This window comes from Maniola hyperantus, chromosome 7 (assembly GCF_902806685.2).
Source record: "Maniola hyperantus chromosome 7, iAphHyp1.2, whole genome shotgun sequence".
Lineage (NCBI taxonomy): Eukaryota > Metazoa > Arthropoda > Insecta > Lepidoptera > Nymphalidae > Maniola > Maniola hyperantus.
The window spans coordinates 5,538,488-5,558,344 of NC_048542.1; the positions used below are offsets into that span (position 1 = coordinate 5,538,488).

Genomic DNA, 19,857 nt, shown 5'->3' on the forward strand with positions numbered 1-19,857 from the left:
GAGCTTTAAAACCTGTTAAAAGCTAAGATAGGTAGTTAGTATATACTTTATACTCTCACCTAGCCTAGAACCAGAGTAAGGACATCTACACATATGCCTAAACTGAGTACTAAATAGCTATGATCTTTTAGCTCAAAACTACTTAGTCATAGCTATTTACATGAGCCACTAGAGGCCCCATACATTAAATTTCACTTTTCTGCGTCAAATTATAATTTCGGCACCGATTAGAAAATGAAAACGCCATATCCAAAACATTACACTACAAAACGCTTACGAAAAAATGTACCAATCGTCCGATCGTTCATTATTGAGGTCAAAGAAAGTTAGAAAAACGGAGGCGGAGAGATGATGTCTATGCGCAAGAACCGGTCGGAAAGTGGAAGATCCAAAAGGCGCCCAGGGAATAGCTTCATTTTTTGAAAATACAAAGTTGGTTTTTTTTTACCCACTACACAGATGCTTAATACGAGTGTTCAGAGATTTTTTCAGGCCTTAGAAAGTCCAAAGTGGCTATAATGAGATTGTCGTGTGAGCGACCTACTATTTCTATGGCACGCCAGTGTTAAACCGACACTCGCTGCGGTGGGTACTATTACCATCGTAATTTTATTTGTAAACATAAATAATATTAATATACACATTATTATACTCAAATTAATAAATTATACAGTAGAATAAAATAGTGAATTTTAGAAGAAGTGCTAGCATCGTTTGGATTTAACGACTTTGCCGATTCGGATTTTTGGTGAACCCCAAATTTTTTTGGTAAGTACTTTTTTAAATAGGTACCTATAAATGGTTTACTTATACCGTGTCTAATATCCTCAGAATTGGTAAGTCAAAAATCCAACCATGGGAGTGACAGTTTAAGCTATCTAGGAGTAGGAACCTATTACCAATTTGATTTCAGTCCGTCCTTACACCGCTGACCTACCGTGATCAGCTTCCCTCTTTCCTATAGTTAAATATTTTTACAAGAAAAGCTACTTATCTTATCGTTTATAAAACTCGAGGAAGGTTCAATATTAAGATTCTATACATATTTTAATTGTACATAACGAACAAACAGACACTTTAATTTTTGATTTTTAGGGTTGCGTAACTAGGTACCTCAAAAGGAAAAAAACCGGCCAAGTGCGGGTCAGGCTCGCGCAACGAGAGTTCCGTACAGTCGTATTTTTTCGACATTTTGCACGATAACTCCAAAACTATGATGCATAAAAATAAATAAAAATCTTTTTTAGAATTTGCAGCCTTAGAGAACCAAATGCTACCGCTTTAAAATTTAAATACATAGTACTAAGTATTACGATTTTATTTCTTTAATACGTTGAAATGATTTCCATGCTACGACGGCCAACTGATGGTCAAACTCCTATGGAAAATGTTCAGACAAAAGAAAATAGCTTTCTAAGTACTTAGTTGTATCGATTCTTGTATGTCGAAGTGCTGATTTTTATGTATATGTCGGGATTTAAAACCTGCCCGCTGCCTTCATGAAGGTGATGATGATGATTGATGATTAAGACGGATAAGTCAGGATTACAACGTATTAGATTAACCGAGCCTTCGTGGGCGTACTAACAATATGCTCGCATACTACGAGAGACAACACCAACTACCCTCAACTATACCTACCCTCGTCCCTCAATAATAAGGAGTCATGACAACATCGTCTCCTATGAGACTAGACAACGCTAACTAACCCAAGCTAAGTCCCTACCTAGCTACCGGCTTATATTTTCTGAGTACTTATCAAAACGACGACTTACGACTCGGAATATAAGAAAGATAAACTAAGTCAACAAAAAAATATATAAGAAAGATAAACTAAGTCATTGTTTTTGACTTTCAAGCTTTAAAGCGACTGGCGGAAATTACCGCCAACAGGAAGTGTTTGGAAGTATTGAATATTAATTATTAACAATATTCTGTAAATCATATATGAAAATCAGCAGTCAGACTTTAAGAAAAGTGAGTAATTTTTTTAAATAGGTACTTTTCAGTAGCTAATAGAAACATATAAATTGGCCCACGGCACAAGCTAGGCGATATTAAACTAGCACTTCTATTATTACCCACACATTTTGTTTTTCAGAAAATGAGGAAAGTTTGGCGGCAGTGGGTTCTTGCTCTATAATATTAAGGTGTATTAATCTACCTATTATTATATCTACATACTTAAACTCAGAGGTTGTGAAGACGGTACGTTTACGGTTCATGTTTTTGAAAGTAATTTTCCCTTTAAGTTTAAGATGCCTATCTTATATCAAGGTTTTACGCAGGTAGTTAAGCATACCTACCTAGTTCCTACCTACTTGAGCGAAACTTTAAAAAGTGGCCGGACAGGATACCTACTATATTAAAGGCTTTGAAGGTCTTTACTCTTTTTTATAATATCAACTACCATAATAAATGATTTCCGCAAATTATATTAAATATAGGTATTTATAGCTCGTAAAATATTGGTGCCACTGCCACACGTGTCATTTATAACTTTCATGTCATACGGCAGGTATAATGTAGATACCACAGATGAGGATTTCCCTTATCTGTGGTAGGTACCTGTCTAAGTACCGCCAGAGTGAACTAGAGTGAGAGAACTCATCTCAGTTTGATTCTGAATCGACGACAAATGCGATTAAATATTAGGCAAAGAATTTCTAAGTAAGAAAAATTGTGTTACATTTGGGCTACCTGCGTCATGTGCTAATTGTGCATTGTGACGTCGAAGCCTCGACGTTTTGTTATAAATTCCCTAGCCGTCGTAAACTGTGGTAGGTACTGCTTTCTTTCATAAAAGCATTTTCCTACTTGCAAACTGAAAGTAGGCACCGAAAATAGAACGTCACCTGCGCTTTGATTGAAACCACAAACCACTTGAAATTTACAATCCTAGGCTTAATTTACACTGAAAGCGAATGGATTTGGAAGCAAATTTCTAAGACACCTACATTGCACATAGCATATTGATTTCTATCTCCACAAGGTACAGCACTATAATTTCTACCGAGAAAGAAAATTCCAGCGAAGTCGCCGGAATTCCCGCTCATTCCCGCGAATTTTTCATTTAAGTAGGCAAGTATAGGTACCTAATTTGTGTTTTATGTAAGTAGTGAAGATAGAAGTCAATATGCTACGTAATATTTTAGGAATTCGCTTCCATCTCCTTATGCACAGACATAGAGCTTTGATTACACACACACACATAAAAATAATGATTCTTCGATTTCTGCCTATCAATATATTTTAGTCTTGATTTCTTTTGTTTTATACTTTGCAAACCGTATTTAAATTATTATTTAATGAGTTATTAATGTTAATATAGAAAAATGTTTACATAGGTACCTAGTTAATGAGCTAAGTTTAGTTGCGAAAACGAATTATCTATTTGTCTCCTTGTCTCCCAATTAAGGCGTCGAGACAAATACTGGATTTCCATATCACTCAACCATAACCTTCGATTATACTAATCAATACAAGCTATAAAAGCACGTGCTGCTTACTGCATAAAATTTAAATTGCCATGAATAATTTTACCGCTGGCAAGGCTTTTGCACTACTGTAGAACAGTCGGTGATTATGATGTATGGATGGTTGATACAATGATGCCATTATATCACCTATTACATGTGTTATAAAGATCATATTGGCACGCATAATTTATATTTTATAGCTCTATTGGTTTTCGATTACACAAGGCGCGTTTAGTGTTATGGTGTTGATTAGTTATGACTTATGACAACACAGATTTTCTTCAAGGTTTGACTTTATTTACACCTAGCCAATACCAGAGGTATTGTCTACTTCATCATGATCAACCCATCGCCGGCTCACTACAGAGCACGGGTCTCCTTTAAGTATGATAAAGGTTTAGTCATTATAGTCATAGTCCACCACGCTGCTGGCCAAGTGCGGATTATCATCTACTTGAAAGAAGCTATTTTCTCGCTCAAAGAACGTACAATCCATGTATGATTCCGTATCAGTAAAAGACAAAAATATAGTTGATCGTTGACTGTACACACAGTGTACACACGGCGAGAGCTCTCTTGTCTCTAGTTTGTAACAGCGACAAGTTCTATCAAAGAAAAACTCGCTCAGCGACGCTCTCTTGGCGGTCGAAACACTCGCAAAGTTTGCGCAGGTATTAGTACAATTAATGTATGGCAGGCAGTTATTTTCCCGTCGCACACCCACAGTCTGGTTCATAGCCCCAGCGACAAAACTATCCCAAATAATATACACTCGCTTCTCGCTTGTTTCTAGTTTCGAGTTTTTAGCTCAACTTGCTTCTCGCTAATTGTTAGTGTTATTCAACCTCGAAGTAGACAAAAGGCCGATTTAAACAATTACATTATATTAAGTACAATAGTTTAGTTGCTTTACTAAATTGTCAAATACCGTATTGCATCTTTTGAAAACGCTATCACGCCCCGCCACACTCGCTCGAGATAACTGCAAATTGTACCTACCAACACATACTAATCCACCCCAAAAATCTGCGAAGCGCGCATAGACAAATTATAATAAACGGCGCGTGTGAACTAGAACGTAACGCAGGCTGTCATGTGAACTGCAGCCGTGAAATTTTATAGGTACACATGTTAACACTAATTGGGTACTTTTGCATTCTTATGCACAAAATAGAATGGCACGATAACCACAGACTCGCTTTCTGCTAGATAATAATTGTTCGCGTTTTATTATTACTGATTTACATTCGTTATAAGCAGAATTTCAAATCTCTAAATCACTGTTAAGAAATAGCAGTTTTTATGCAGCAAGCGCATCTTTCAAATGTGCTGCCGCCTGCCGGGCTGCCACGTCTTGTAATACTTAGTTATTTGTTATGCAAGGCTGTAAAGTTGTTATTTTGTCGCGAGAGTTTGTATTGAATTCAGAGTCAGCGAAGGATTCTAAGGTTGAACCAAGAGCGAAGCAAGGGGTTCAAAAATAAAATCCTGAGCGTAGCTAGGAGTTCAAAGGCTTGAGCGCAAATTAATTTGCAGCCGCGCGAAACACACAACTTTTCATCTCACTACAGCCAGGAAAACGACACTTGACTGCCAATTTTTTTCATCAAAGATCTCTCGTTCATAGTTTTTTTTTTTAAAGAATATTAGCCATGTTAAATGACTAATATTCCCCTTTCCTCTCCAATAAGCCTCAGGCTTGTGCTAGGAGTAGGTACGACAATAGTGCAACGGGCGGGGTTTGAACCGTCGACCTTACGGTTTTCAGTCCACTCCTATACCGGAGTGTAAGTGCATTACACGTTATAACGGCATGAGTCACGGTACGTCCCCATTCTGCTTCGCTAGTCCGGACTTTCCCTGCATTATGCTGTGCTCAAACTTGAAACACCTTTATGACGATTAAAATTAAACTCATATTGCAATATAATGGGTTTCTGTAGATAGCAGATTCCCATGACTTCTTGAGATGAATCTAAGTAGGTCAGGTGCCTTATTTGTAAACATCTTTGTGAGCTTATAATCTACAAAGTTCAATATTGACTTTGTATGTCACATCAGTGGTAGTAACAGCCCAGTTTCAGGTTTCAAATCTAGATTCTGGATCAGATTATTTGGGTTACCAATTACGATAGGTACTGAATATCTCAATCCATTGAACATAAAAACTTATGTTTTTAGGGTTCCGTACCTCAAAAGGAAAAACGGAACCCTTATAGGATCACTTTGTTGTCTGTCTGTCTGTCTGTCTGTCAAGAAAACTACAGGGTACTTCCCGTTGACCTAGAATCATGAAATTTGGCAGGTAGGTAGTTCTTATAGCTGGCATTAGGGGAAAAATCTGAAAACCGTGAATTTGTGGTTATATTACACAAAAAAAATTAAATTGTGGTCATAAATTAATAATTAGTATTTTTAATTTTCGAAATAAGATAACTATACGAAGTGGGGTATCATATGTAAGGTCTTCACTTGTACATTCTAAAACAGATTTTTATTTATTTTTATGCATCATAGTTTTTGAATTATCGTACAAAATGTCGAAAAAATACGAGTGTTGTACGGAACCCTCGTTGTGCGAGCCTGACTTGCACTTGGCTGGTTTTTTTTAAATAATTACTTATCTACGCATCTTCGTAGAAAATATCGTGACCGATGACCGTTGAAATTGTGATTGCGTCGACTGTTTCCTAAGAGTTGTGTATAGTATTTTAATTGCCTTACCTTGAACTTTCACGCTTATTTGAATAAGAAAAATTACAAAACGATTTGAAACATTTTAATATGGCGAAATGTATCGGTTTTCTGCTAAAACATCTGAATTAAACAGTATTGTGATATGCAGCTGCGGCAATCGTTGCTACTTACCTACTGTGTTTATCGCATATTTATCGAGATTCATACTGGACAGAAAATTGATTTACCATAGGTGAGCTTGTTCCAATTACCCACATAGCTACCGACTTTATTTTATAATCATATTAGCGTTTGCCCCGCGGCTTCGCCCGCGTAGTAAATGTATTCCTGAACATTACAAACTATTCCCGAACGTTCCACAACATTCCAGAATGTTCTAGAACGTTCGAACTCACGACAGATCTTACTTTATATACCCCTATCACCAGGTAGCTTTACCCATAGATAAAAGTCTTCGAATGGTCCACAATGTTCCAGATTCCAGAATCCAGAATATTCGACACACATTCGAGAATGTTCTGGAATGTTCTACAATGATCTGGGATATTCTGGGGAATTCTCTCGAAAACTCTCGAATGTTCTTGACTATTCTAGCAATTTCTATAGGCTTCCAACCTAATATCTTCAAAAGCACACCCTTTAGCCAAACACGGGAACCTTCTTCATGGACGAGAGATAGAGAGCTATCACACCATATAACTAGGTAGGTACCTTGATCGTACCGGGACTCATTTCGGAGTTTTAGCGGCACGCACATTGTACACTTTCTTTTATTATACATATATATTGATTAAAGTCTTCTAACTTCCTCAAGTAGGAAAACAAGAAGTGTTTTAAAGTAATTCGTATTACTAGTTTATGTCAGCCTACAAAAAATACTTAATAAGCATGTCCAAATTGCAGTTAACTTAAAAGAACAATCCTTATCCTTTTTTGATCGTTAAAGATCGTGTAGGTAAATTGAAGTCAACACTTACTAAGTAGGTATATATAAAGTTCGATAAGCAAAAATTGCAGAGCCTATTAAAATATACGACCATCCTTGCCTTACCTTGCCAATAAATCTTCTTTACATTGCTGTTTTCCTGGTACGTAAGTATATATTGTATTCATTATAATTGGGACATATATGGATGTTTAATGGTTTACAGGATGTTGTGAGGATATTTTAAATGGGCTAATTTAATTATTTGCAATTATCTTTATTTAGTGTTGATGTCACGTCATACCTATTTATGTTATGGGTGATTAACTGATTATTATTATGAGTGTAATCTTCGTCTTTGTTAAAAAGCGGCGTATGTAGGTACGCTCTTATATATGTATTATAATAATTGTACATATACATATTATATAATATTACACTGGTAACAACATTAAATTTGTTTAATGGTTTACAGGATGTTGTGAGGATATTTTAAATGGGCTAATTTAATTATTTGCAATTATCTTTATTTAGTGTTGATGTCACGTCATACCTATTTATGTTATGGGTGATTAACTGATTATTATTATGAGTGTAATCTTCGTCTTTGTTAAAAAGCGGCGTATGTAGGTACGCTCTTATATATGTATTATAATAATTGTACATATACATATTATATAATATTACACTGGTAACAACATTAAATTTGGCTCAAATATAATATTACTCAGTTTTGCCTAACTTAAAAATTGGTCTCTTGTGCGTAAGTTTAGTCACGACTCTTCATAGTTATTTTAATATATTAATGCAATAATAATAAGTACTAATAATAATATAATGATATTAAGGCAAGAAAAAGCAATTTAAAATAAAAAGGTGGACAAGTTTACCCGTAAAGTATTAAAAATGCATCAGATATGAAGCTAGTTTAAATGCGTGTCAACGCCATCATGTGCACAGTGCACTGTTGTGCATGCGGAAGAAAATCTGTACAGGTTTGAAGTGAAACTTTTTATCGGACTATAGGTTCTGTACAAAAAGAGTATAATTTATTTCAATAATTAAGTTATCTCTCTCTCTTCGGTTGACCCTTCATTATTGAAGATCGTGGTCCTGGTGAGACCCCAGCCTCAAGTGGATCAGCCGTTTCCATTTTCTTCTGTCGGTGGCTATTTTAGCGATTGTATGGAATTTGCACGAATCACATTAAGGTTACAAGTCATGGAGCCTCGCTCTAAATACCAGTTTAGACGATTATACACTACTCTTTGTCATCAAACTAGTCATCTTGGAGCTATTTTCACTAGCGATAAGTTTAGAGATTTCATATTTTCCAGCGGATTCCTAAACAAGCTGTCCCACGGGATGGTCGCGATTCGGGAGTAACGGTCTGGGCAACGACCTCAGTCGAACTCCAATTTTTTCCATTACCTACCTTTGTTTTCAGTTGCTTTTATGTATTACCTAACGGTATTATACTTGATTACACATAAAGATGAACTTCGTATGATGTATGAGCTACGGATGTATTAAATTGGTCTATTGGTTTATATCTATTGGCTAATTTAAATTTACAAAACAACAACCATTAAAAGATGATAATATGTAATGGCATATATGCATCTTTTGTAATGGTTTGAATATAAAAAAAAAATATAATAAATATAAAAATAATAATAAAATGTTGAAAAATTATTCAGCGTCTTTGCAGTTGTAGGACATGATGTTCACAAGAATAGATCAACCAAATGTTTCACGCGGTTAGCGCGGTACGCATCCGCGCGGATTCTAACCATGTCTATAAAATTGTACCAATTATAAGGGGTAGTTTACCCCTTATAATTGGTACAATTTTATTTTGCACTAGCTGATGCCCGCGACTTCGTTTGCGTGGATGTAGATTTTTAAAAGCCCGTGGGAACTCTTTGATTTTCCGGGATAAATTTAGCTTGTGTCACTCTTCCAGTCTTTAATCGATGCAAAAAATATCATGTCGATCCGTTGCACCCCTCACGCCTCCCTATCTGCCTTTTACACTACTGTCTCCTGGAATAAAGAAGATGTGGTATCAAGAATCCTTTCATAATCATCCCTTGTAACACTGGTTATAATTTTCACTAAATAAGACACCAGAGTTCAGATATGCTGCAAACCGCAGTTAGGTTTTTAAAAACTTTTATATTAGGTACTTGTTCGTATTTTGTGAACCTTTGTGTGCAATAAGATCTTTCTATATACCTACTTAATTACTTTACCAGTATGTTGATTGTTGCGCTATGTATTAGGTATGTATCTGCGCTACAAGCTAAGTCGCGTAGTAAATACTTACTACGCCGCGCGCTATTACTAGTATATTCGAGGGTTCGAGGCAGAGCCATGTAGGATACCCGCTTCGTTTCGTGTGAGTTTTTTTTATAGAACTCATATACTTTTGAAGTACTTACATAGTAAGTATGTAATGCAGGCTATCCACTGGGCCCTATATTTCGGAAGCTAACGGTGGGCCGGTGCATCGACCGCGCAGTCCCACTCGGCATAGGTTTATTACGTGACGTGCGCGAGGGATACCGAATTTTGAAGCCGAAATGTAATTTCGTAAGTCCAATTTATTTATTTGCTGACTTAATTTTATTACATCACTATAATACACAGGTTTCACGAATTTTTCAGTAGCCAATCTTTAGATTTAAAGAAAAGGTTACAGCAATGTACGCATACCTACATACTGAAAAGTCACAATAAGAGAAATTTTCAGTATATTACTTATTGATTGGTACCTACATTAATAATTATGAAACGGTTGCATAAATGGAGGTTATTATAAAAAAATATAAAAAAACCGACTTCCAAAACCACTACAAAGTAATACATAAATTTTGTTTCTAAAAGTGTATGTATATGTTAAAGTCGGGCGAGCTTTACGCTTAGATTTCTAGTTTCTGTTATGCTCGCCCGACTTCATACATACATAGTTACACGTGTAGAAACAGAAGTTTTTTTTGCTTTGTAGTGGTTTTGGAAGTCGGTTTTTTTAATATTTTTATTATTTTAAGCTTTTTAGTGTAGGTAAGTACTCTTTGCTTGGTACCTAAAATATTAATTCACCAGCAAAACTTTCCAAATCCACACGGCTTAGGAGTTCAGTACCTTCCAGCATCAGGATTGAAGAGTTGGGACTTGGAATTCAACAACAAAGTCTATGCTTGGCATTTACAATGTTATTTCACCAGGAACAGTTCGTGAATCTCTATGGTTCAGAAGTGCTGTACCATGCACCATCAGGTTTGAGGAGTTCGGACTTGGAGTGTAATCATGAAGCCGTTGCTTGATACCTAAAATATCAATTCACGATCAGAAATTCCCGAATCCCCACGGCTTAGGAGTTCAGTACCTTGCAGCATTAGGATTGAGGAGTTGGGATCCGAAGTTCAATTCTTGGCACTAAAAATAATTTTGCATCATCCGCAGTTCCTGATTCACTATAGTTTAGGAGTGCTGTACCCTACATCATCAGGGCTGAGGAGTTGGGACTTGGAGTTGCTTGTCAATCTAGCACGTAGATTTGTTCGGCTTGATTAAGCTTCTTGATACGCCCGTCAAGCGGCTAGATCAAGCGCACGGTACTTTTCTCATAGGTATCTCGAACACTGTCCGAACGTTCGCGTCAAGCAAAAATATAACATTGCATCCATTGATGTTGGAATCCCCATCAATCACGTGTCATGCATGTAAATACTTGACTCAAGCATCAAGCCAACTTTGTAAACGGTCAAAATGCTTGCTTCAAGCAAAAATCTACGTGCTTCACGTCAAGTTGCTTGCCCGTCTCGGAAGCTCTTTAGGATCATTCCGTTTCAAGTGTGATTTGTGCGAGTGGATTTCATCCATAACTTTTGACCTTCGAGCCAGCTCACACGTTGTACACTTTCACTCGCCTTTCACGTCACAGTAAAAGTGATTTTGACAATGGCAATATAAAATGAGCATTTCGCTTTCATTTCGCGATCCATGAACAATTGCGGTGCTTACCTAATTTCGATACGGGTACAAACTACGCTACATCACAATTCACAGCCAGTGAAATGATTGTTCGAATAAGTTATAAGTAAGAAGTTGATACAAATGTCTAGACTCTCGTTTAATAATGAAAATAAAAATAAAAAATTGCTTGTAGTTAAGTGATTTTGCAGTTATAAAATATTTTTAAAGCAGGCTACGATTTGATATGCCGTATCTAAATATGTGCTTTAAAGTTAAGAACTATCAGATATGGGGTGCGCTGTCACGAGACATGCATATATTATAATAGTATACCTATGTTGTAATGAGAAATGAGATACTATGCACATTATTCCCCAGTGGTAGTAGGTATAGGTTGTGTATTAGATGTCGGGGGTCCTTGGTTCGTACCTCGAACTTTTCGGAGTTATGTAGCAATTCAATATCACTTGTAACGGTGAAGGAAAATAGGTATCGTGTTCAAATGTGTGTAAACTGTAAAGTCTGCAAATCCGCACTTGGTGAACCGCCAGAATGGTGGATTATGGCCAAATCCTTCTCATTGGGGAAACCTTTGATCAGTAGTGATCCGGTGATAGGTTGGTGATGATGGTGATGATATAGGTCAGCCAATGGAGTTTCTAGTGCTGGACGTAGGTAGCTCTCTTGTACCAAGTTCCACTAACCCCGGTTTTGATACCATTCCTTCATCATCATCATCATCATCATCAACCAATAGACGTCCACTGCTGGACATAGGTCTCTTGTAGGGACTTCCACACGCCACGGTCTTGCGCCGCCTGGATCCAGCCTTGATACCACTTGGGTTTAGGTAAATCTGTGTGATCCCTTAAAATGTCTTTTAAATCCTGTTCTCTGTGAATACAAATCGCAAACCTATTATTATACTTAGGTGAATAAGTATATAGATAGGTATCGAATTCTCGAACGTATCGAATTAGCTAAACCTGTTGACACATTTTTGTCGTGGTTCGTCCAAGGTCACAAGTAAAATGATCAGCTTATCTAATAAGCTACTAACTACCTACTTCAAAATAATAAAGTTAACTGTAAAAAGACTTTGTAATTTAGGTAGGTACTAGGTAGGTAGTTAGGTACTAACGAATTAGCTAAACTTACTAGACCTACCTAGACTACCTAGACTAGGTATTTGTTTTCATGAATAAGTTCTAGGTCTTAGAGTTCGCGAAAGGTCGAGATGGCAATTGGGGCATGAGGTGGGGAGACGCCCGCACACCCGCACCGGGTTAGCGCAGGGGCTGTGCGGGGCGTTTCTTCCCCAAGTGCCATCTCATACAGATGTCCATATACGGCTATCCTTCCTGCCTAATGCCACTGCCCACTAGGCATAGACAGGGGTGTATTTAAGATTTGGCGCTCTGGATCAATTAAGATTCGACGCCCTAAGTATATACCGATTAAGGACAAAAACTTGACCACTCGTTATTGTTTTCACTAGCTGATTTGGGCTGTTCTTTAAATCCCGTGGAAACTCTTTAACTTTGCAGGATAAAAAGTATCCGTTCCGGGATGCAAGCTATCTCTGTACCGTCAAAATTGGTTAAAGGGAAGTGCCATGAAAGGTAACAGACGGACAACCAAACACACTTTCACATTAATAATAGGTACATTACTTACTAATATTATGCTATGATGACCTGAAATCCAGCAATGCGTGGGACTTCAATTACTTTTATACATGGCATGATATTATTTTGTATATCAAATATTTTAAAAGAGCAACCGCCGCGTTTCTTGCTGGTCCTTCTCGGTAGGAAAGGCATTCCGAACCAGGCATTCGACGATTCAAAAGTACTTGTAAACGTTTAATTGAATAAAAATATTTTTGACTAGCTGATGCATGCGACTTCGTCCGCGTGAAATTAGGTTTTTAAAAATCCCGTGGGAACTCTTTGATTTTCCGGGATAAAAAGTAGCCTATGTCACTCTCCAGGTCTTTATCTATACCCATGCAAAAAATAACGTCAATCCGTTGCACCGTTGCGACCTGATTGAAGGACAAACCAACAAACCAACAAATCATCAAACAAACACTATAAGGGTACTGATGGATGATTAAACTGAACATGTATTGTGTAGAACTACAGTTTTGTAGTAGAACTGCAGAGTGCTACTACTGCAGCAACAAACTATAATAAGTATAATGTCGACTACGTCTTATAAAGTAGGTAGCTCAGAACCACAACTTTGCGAAAGTCGGCCAGCGCGACCGATTCGAAAACTGGAATCACCCGGCTGCTTGAGTTTCAACATTGAATCTCTCAGACCATAATCTATTGACCCACTTCACAAGTCACCCATCATTCTTATGCAACGAGAAACATGGCTGACTTTATGTACGGCTTACGCAAAGGATGTCATAGTGGGTATAACATAGGTAACATATTAGTTAGGTATTATAGCGGGCTTACCTACTTACTTATAAACAACATCTAATATTTTGTGTAAACTACCGTAAGTATGCAGAATAATGTAACACCTAAGTACTATTAGAGAGAGAGCCAGCGCGTGCCAGACCTTAGTTATCTTACAAATGGTGTTTCTCTGTGTATTGTCCCCACACAACAAACTTTGAGGGTGTCTGGCAGAAGGTTGCCGCGATACTTATAAGTGTATGACGTAGTTTCTTATGCTATTCCGAAGTAAATATAAAAATTAGACTTTATACTTTGTTTTGCCGTAAGATTTTTTACACCTTTATTACCTGTTGTCTTCCAAAGCCACTATGATCTAAACAAACATCCAAATACCAAACAAACGTTGCTCCCGGTGTTGGGGACAATACGAAGAGAAACTTTTAGCTTTTATAAAATAACCAAGGTCTGGCACGCGCTGGCTCTTAGTCCATACCTATGTATCTAGTAGTAAAGGACAAAAATAAATGACGTTTCAATTTTAGGGCGTGCTCACATGACGTGTTTGCAGTATCTTCTAGAGTTCTATACTCTAGAATCTGGAGTCTAGAACCATACCTTTTGTCTTCATGTGCCATATAAATTCTAAAAAAAATACACCTATTTTTCATTAAAAAAATTGCTGAGATAAAAGTTGGCGGTGTTTGTGCGCCCTATCAATTTTCGACCGTATAAAAATGAGAGACCTTGCCAATTAAAATAACCGCACAACGGAAACTTTATTTCTATTTTCCTATAAAATTATATTATATAGGTACACTATGTATTACATAGTGTACCTATATAATTTATATGTGTAATATAGTGTAACTACTTATTGTGTTATGTCGAAATAAACAAAAAATTAGTCACTAGTTCGGATTGAACTTGTTTTATTTGCATAATATTGATAGAATTAGATAGAGCCAACAAAAAATTGTATAACTTAGCTTACCATAAATTAAATTGTCTCGGGTATCATCAGCTGACAGCTAGATTAATATATTCAAGTCTGCCCACGTCTGGGCCAGGTCTGGACTCCAGATTTTATAATAGTGAATGATCCCCCATCAGTTGGAGGATAGTTTTACATTTTAGAAATATATTTTTTATCTAAGTGCCTAGGTACCTTAACTTACTTCCTACTTATAATAAAAGGATAAATTGAATGACTGACTTTTCGTCGTACCTCTACATCTCAAACCGCTGGGTCTGGAAACTTGAGATTTGCATAATATTGAACATGAATATCTCTAACTCTTGTCTTGTATAGAGTACTAAAAGGCCGACTAAGAAAAGATTTTAAGAAATTCTAATAGGCTCTTTAAAAACCACGCGGACGGAAAAATAATTAGACACATTAAAATCGTAACTTTTCGGATTACACTTGACTGAGGTTTATTTTACATTACAGGTACAAATATGGCGACATCCGTCCTCCAGCCCGAAGAATGTCGAAGAGAGCACAAACCTAAACCAGACGCTCCAAGACTGACCGACGACGAAAGAGTTACTATTTTGGAAAACAACGAACGGGAAACCGGAGAGCTTCCATCAGAATTAAGGGAAAGAGCCAGAATAGATATACGAGAGGAGGCGGCACTCAGAGAACAGGCCCTTTCTCAAATGAGGCATTTTATTGAGAAACATCCTGCAATCAAGAAATGTAGAACCGGTATGTTTATACTAAATTTTGAAATTGCAAATTATGCAGTAGGGGCAGGGCCTGTCCACACACCCTATACTTTATAATTTCCGCTTGCTTGTTGCAATAATTGCCAGGAGACCTCTAAACAGATTTAAATTAATAGGTGTGGGTAGGCACCTGCCACCTAGATAATATACTTATTAATTTATTTAGCTGTTGAAATAGTTGTTAGATAGGTAGTAGGTACCTATAGTACGCCATACGCGACAGGTCGAAATGGCAATCGGGGAATGGGGTGGGAAACGCCCCGCACACCCGCACATCACTCGTAAGGTGGATGTACAATATTTCCTGCCAGCTACTGTACCTGTTTTCAGGGTTCATGTATGTTTATTAATTCCCCATTACTATTAAATGGCTGAACAGATTTAAATGTATGGGGTATCGTTAGAATTCTTATATCATTCCAAGTAACGCTACAATGGCTATAATGTTTTTGAAAAAATTCAATATGGCATGCAGTTAATGTTTTTTTTTACAGATGCGCCCTTCTTGCTCCGATTCCTACGCACAAAGAAGTATTCCATCCCACAAGCCTGTTCCATGTTGGAGCGTTACCTCACCATTCGGCAGATGTACCCGCACTGGTTCCAGAAGCTTGACCCCCTAGATCCGAAGATAGCAGCGGTTATCGACGCCGGGTATTTGGTTCCTCTGCCGAAACGGGACTCGGAAGGGCGGAGAGTCGTCTTATCATGCATGGGTAAGGTATAGTCTAGTCGATATTCCTACCTTCCTGTACCTTTCCTACATATCTGTGGTAGCCTAGTGGTTAAGACGCCCGCCTCCTAATCGGAGGTCGGAGGTTCGATCTCGGGCACGCACCTCTATCTTTTCGAAGCTATGTGCGTTTTAAGTAATTAAATATCACTTGCTTTAACAATGACGGAAAACATAGTGAGAAACACACACCTTTGAGAACATTATGGAGAACTCTCAGGCATTAGAAGGCGGCCGTCCTAACCACTAGGCTATCACAGCTATTATATATTCCAGCGACTTCGTTTGTTTCAAATATTATAAAAGTTACATAGAGTGTGTATAGTTTAGTTTACCGCGTGTAAACGTAGGGATACCAAAATTTTTTTAGGTACAGAAAATGCTGTAAATAAAGCTATAAAAATTGTTTTTCAGGTCGTTTCGACCCGCACGTATACGACAGTAGTATAATGGCGCGCGTGCACTCGATGATCGTGGAGCTATTGTTGGACGAGCCACGCTCGCAGCTGCTCGGCTACACGCACGTCAACGACGAGGCCGGCATGCAGATGCCGCACGTCAGCCTCTGGTCGCTGACCGATGTTCGCATTATGCTGAACTGTATACAGGTAAGCTACGATGATCGTGGAGCTATTGTTGGACGAGCCACGCTCGCAGCTGCTCGGCTACACGCACGTCAACGACGAGGCCGGCATGCAGATGCCGCACGTCAGCCTCTGGTCGCTGACCGATGTTCGCATTATGCTGAACTGTATACAGGTAAGCTACGATGATCGTGGAGCTATTGTTGGACGAGCCACGCTCGCAGCTGCTCGGCTACACGCACGTCAACGACGAGGCCGGCATGCAGATGCCGCACGTCAGCCTCTGGTCGCTGACCGATGTTCGCATTACGCTGAACTGTATACAGGTAAGCTACGATGATCGTGGAGCTATTGTTGGACGAGCTACGCTCGCAGCTGCTCGGCTACACGCACGTCAACGACGAGGCGGGCATGCAGATACCGCACGTCAGCCTCTGATCGCTGACCGATGTTCGCATTATGCTGAACTGTATACAGGTAAGCTACGATGATCGTGGAGCTATTGTTAGACGACCCACGCTTGCAGCTACACGCACGCCTACGGCGAGCCCGGCATGGAGATGCTGCAGTACTTACCAATTGCGGAGCTGTTACCTACACTTGCCACGCTGACAGCTATTAGCTAGCTACACAGTACACACTACACGCATACTACTTGCGTTACAAACTTATAGAAATGTCTACTTAGCTAGGTAATTATACTCCCATATTTATAAACTTTTATAGATATGGATATTCCAGATTTTCACATTCAGATTGTAGTCGATAATTATTATTAATCGATAGCTTGACATAACAGCTATGTCATAACATTTCTAATAGTAACGTATTCAATCATTTATTTTTAACAGTGATCATTAAGTATTATCTTTCCTCAGAATTCCACTCCAATGCGTCACAAGCGCACTCACTTTGTGAACATACCGCACTATGGCGTCAAATTCTTCGAGTTCGCCGTTTCACTGCTCAGCGATAAACTGAAGGATCGCGTTTTGGTAATTTTTTTTAAAATTAATTTGTACACATAAAAATCAATATTAAAGAAAAAAGAAAACAATAATTTATATGTCTTATAAATTTTTGCAATGTAAAAGTTTGCAAATAGCTTATAATTTAAAATTCCCGCTGCCCGCCATTTTAAAAATAGAACACGCAATCCGGAAATAGATACCATAAATGGTAAAACCCATTTATTGCTAACTTCAGGTTTCTATATTGGACACGTATTTGCGACCATTTAAAAAATATTGTTTAGGTACCTACCTTCACTCGTAATAAAGAATACAAAAATAATTTCGTATAATTTGTACTTACTAATGTATTTAGTTATAACTTATAGCTCTAAGTTTGGGAAAGTTTATTATTCACGAAGCTTTTTAATTTATTTATTTTCAGTTTCATCGCACTTCTGAAGACTTAATGAAGTATGTTGATCCTGCTATTTTGCCGAAAGAGTATGGTGGCACAGTTCCTTTGAGGGATATGATCGAAGAATTAAAACGAAAACTTTTAAAACATAGAGAGGATTTGTTGTCTTTAGACGATATGTGCGTAGATTTGTATGCCCTAGAAAAAAATGATTTAACTCAAGATATACATTCAACTGCTGGATCATTCAGAAAATTGGAACTGGACTAGATTAGTTAGCTGTACTTAGTTTAATAGTAAAAGATCATGTAATTTTAATGCTCATAAAATATCTATGTTGTTTCCAACTTTATTTTTAAATCAACACAATTATTCAACGTCTAAATATTAAATATTTGACGTCAAAATATTTGATTTTCATTGTATTATGTTTAATATTGTAATCATATAATAGGTATGTTCTCATAGATATAATATTATTATGTTGTCGATGTTTTCATTTATTCGATCTCATGATTATGTAATGTTGGAAATAAATAATTGGTGATACATTTGTGTAAGTATAAATAAAGCTAATGTTATTCTTATACTTACATATATTTTGTGAATAGTGCCTTTTCTATTTTTTAACTTTGTATAGAAGTTAGTTATATAAGTGGCAGCCGTCGGTGGAGTCACGTTACCATTGTTAAACGAATGAATATCAATGTAAAAGTTAATTACATTGATCTCTTAGAGCATTTTTATTAGCAAGTCTACTATAGGTGAAAATAATAACGACATGACAACCTGACTGCTGCTTAAATTTTATACTTCGCATCATGTTCTGCCTTTTTCTAACTACATATTTAGTGTTAGACTACTTTTTTGTGGAATAGGTACTTGAGAATTAAATAAGATTATTTTTTTAAAATAAAAGAACGAGAAAGGGAAGTTTTGGTTTTATTTTTGGCACTCGCATAAATAAAAATATACTTTATCTTCTAAATGTATAAAAGGAAAAGATCATTGACTGACTGACTGATCTAGCAACGCACAGCTCAGACTACTGGATGGATTGGGTTGAAATTTGGCATGCATATAGCTATTATGACGTAGACATCCGCTAAGAAAAGATTTTTGGAAATTCAGACCTTAGCTTAGTGGGCATCACCACAAAATTCTGCCCCTTGATTGGCTGTGAAAAAATGTAAACAGCAAATCAACCATTCAAATGGCAGGTCAGAACTAGGGTAAAAATACAACTTTTTTAAAATACCTAATTATCTGTAAGTATAAAAGACCTATAGTATTAAAATACTATATCTATTGAAAATGAAAGAGTTGTCTCATATTATTTACTAATGTTAACCCTAATTCAATTATGAAGGGAACATTATTATGTTTTGTTATAATGTAGATTTTTAGGGTTCCGTACCTCAAAAGGAAAAACGGAACCCTTATAGGATCACTTTGTTCTCTGTCTGTCTGTCTGTCGGTCTGTCAAGGAACCTACAGACCCGTTGACCTAGAATCATGAAATTTGGCAGGTAGGTAAGTCTTACAGCAAACATTCGGGGAAAAATCTGAAAAGCGTGAATTAGTGGTTACATCTCACAAAAAAAAAATTGTGGTCATGAAGTAAGTACCTATTAGTATTTTCAATTTTCGAAGTAAGATATTTGTCGTGCAAAATGTCGTAAAAATACAACTGTACTACGGAACCCTTAGTGCGCGAGTCTAACTCGCATTCGGCCTGTTTTTTTATTTTTGTTCGTAGAGTAGGGTAGGTCACTAAGTATCTACTTTCTTCATCTACTTAACAAAGCTTAACTTGACCTTTTGAACAGAATTTGTAAATAGGTACATAACTATTGTTCACCTAATAATAAATGAATAGATTGAAGTGAAATCTTTGTCTTAGTACAAAAGTCCGATTTAAAATAAAACCTAGAATAATTAT

At 37.2% G+C, this 19,857-nt stretch overlaps 1 protein-coding gene across 7 annotated transcripts; it reads left to right on the plus strand.

Moving 5' to 3' along the window:
• The first annotated feature begins 540 nt into the window (after positions 1-540).
• Positions 541-18,848, plus strand: LOC117984043 (clavesin-2-like). Of its 7 annotated transcripts, XM_069499904.1 has the most exons (7): positions 1,870-1,977; positions 2,102-2,208; positions 14,950-15,210; positions 15,725-15,946; positions 16,378-16,722; positions 17,426-17,542; positions 17,943-18,083. In XM_069499904.1, exons 3-6 carry the CDS (start codon positions 14,958-14,960, stop codon positions 17,521-17,523), a joined length of 918 nt encoding a protein of 305 aa, XP_069356005.1. In that variant the 5' UTR covers positions 1,870-1,977; positions 2,102-2,208; positions 14,950-14,957; the 3' UTR covers positions 17,524-17,542; positions 17,943-18,083. The 7 variants fall into 7 exon arrangements, with proteins under 7 accessions (XP_069356003.1, XP_034826585.1, XP_069356006.1 ...); XM_069499902.1 differs by lacking the exons at positions 1,870-1,977; positions 2,102-2,208 and adding an exon at positions 541-768; XM_034970694.2 differs by lacking the exons at positions 1,870-1,977; positions 2,102-2,208 and adding an exon at positions 542-768 and having other exon boundaries at positions 16,378-16,571; positions 17,943-18,848.
• The last annotated feature ends 1,009 nt before the right edge of the window (positions 18,849-19,857 follow it).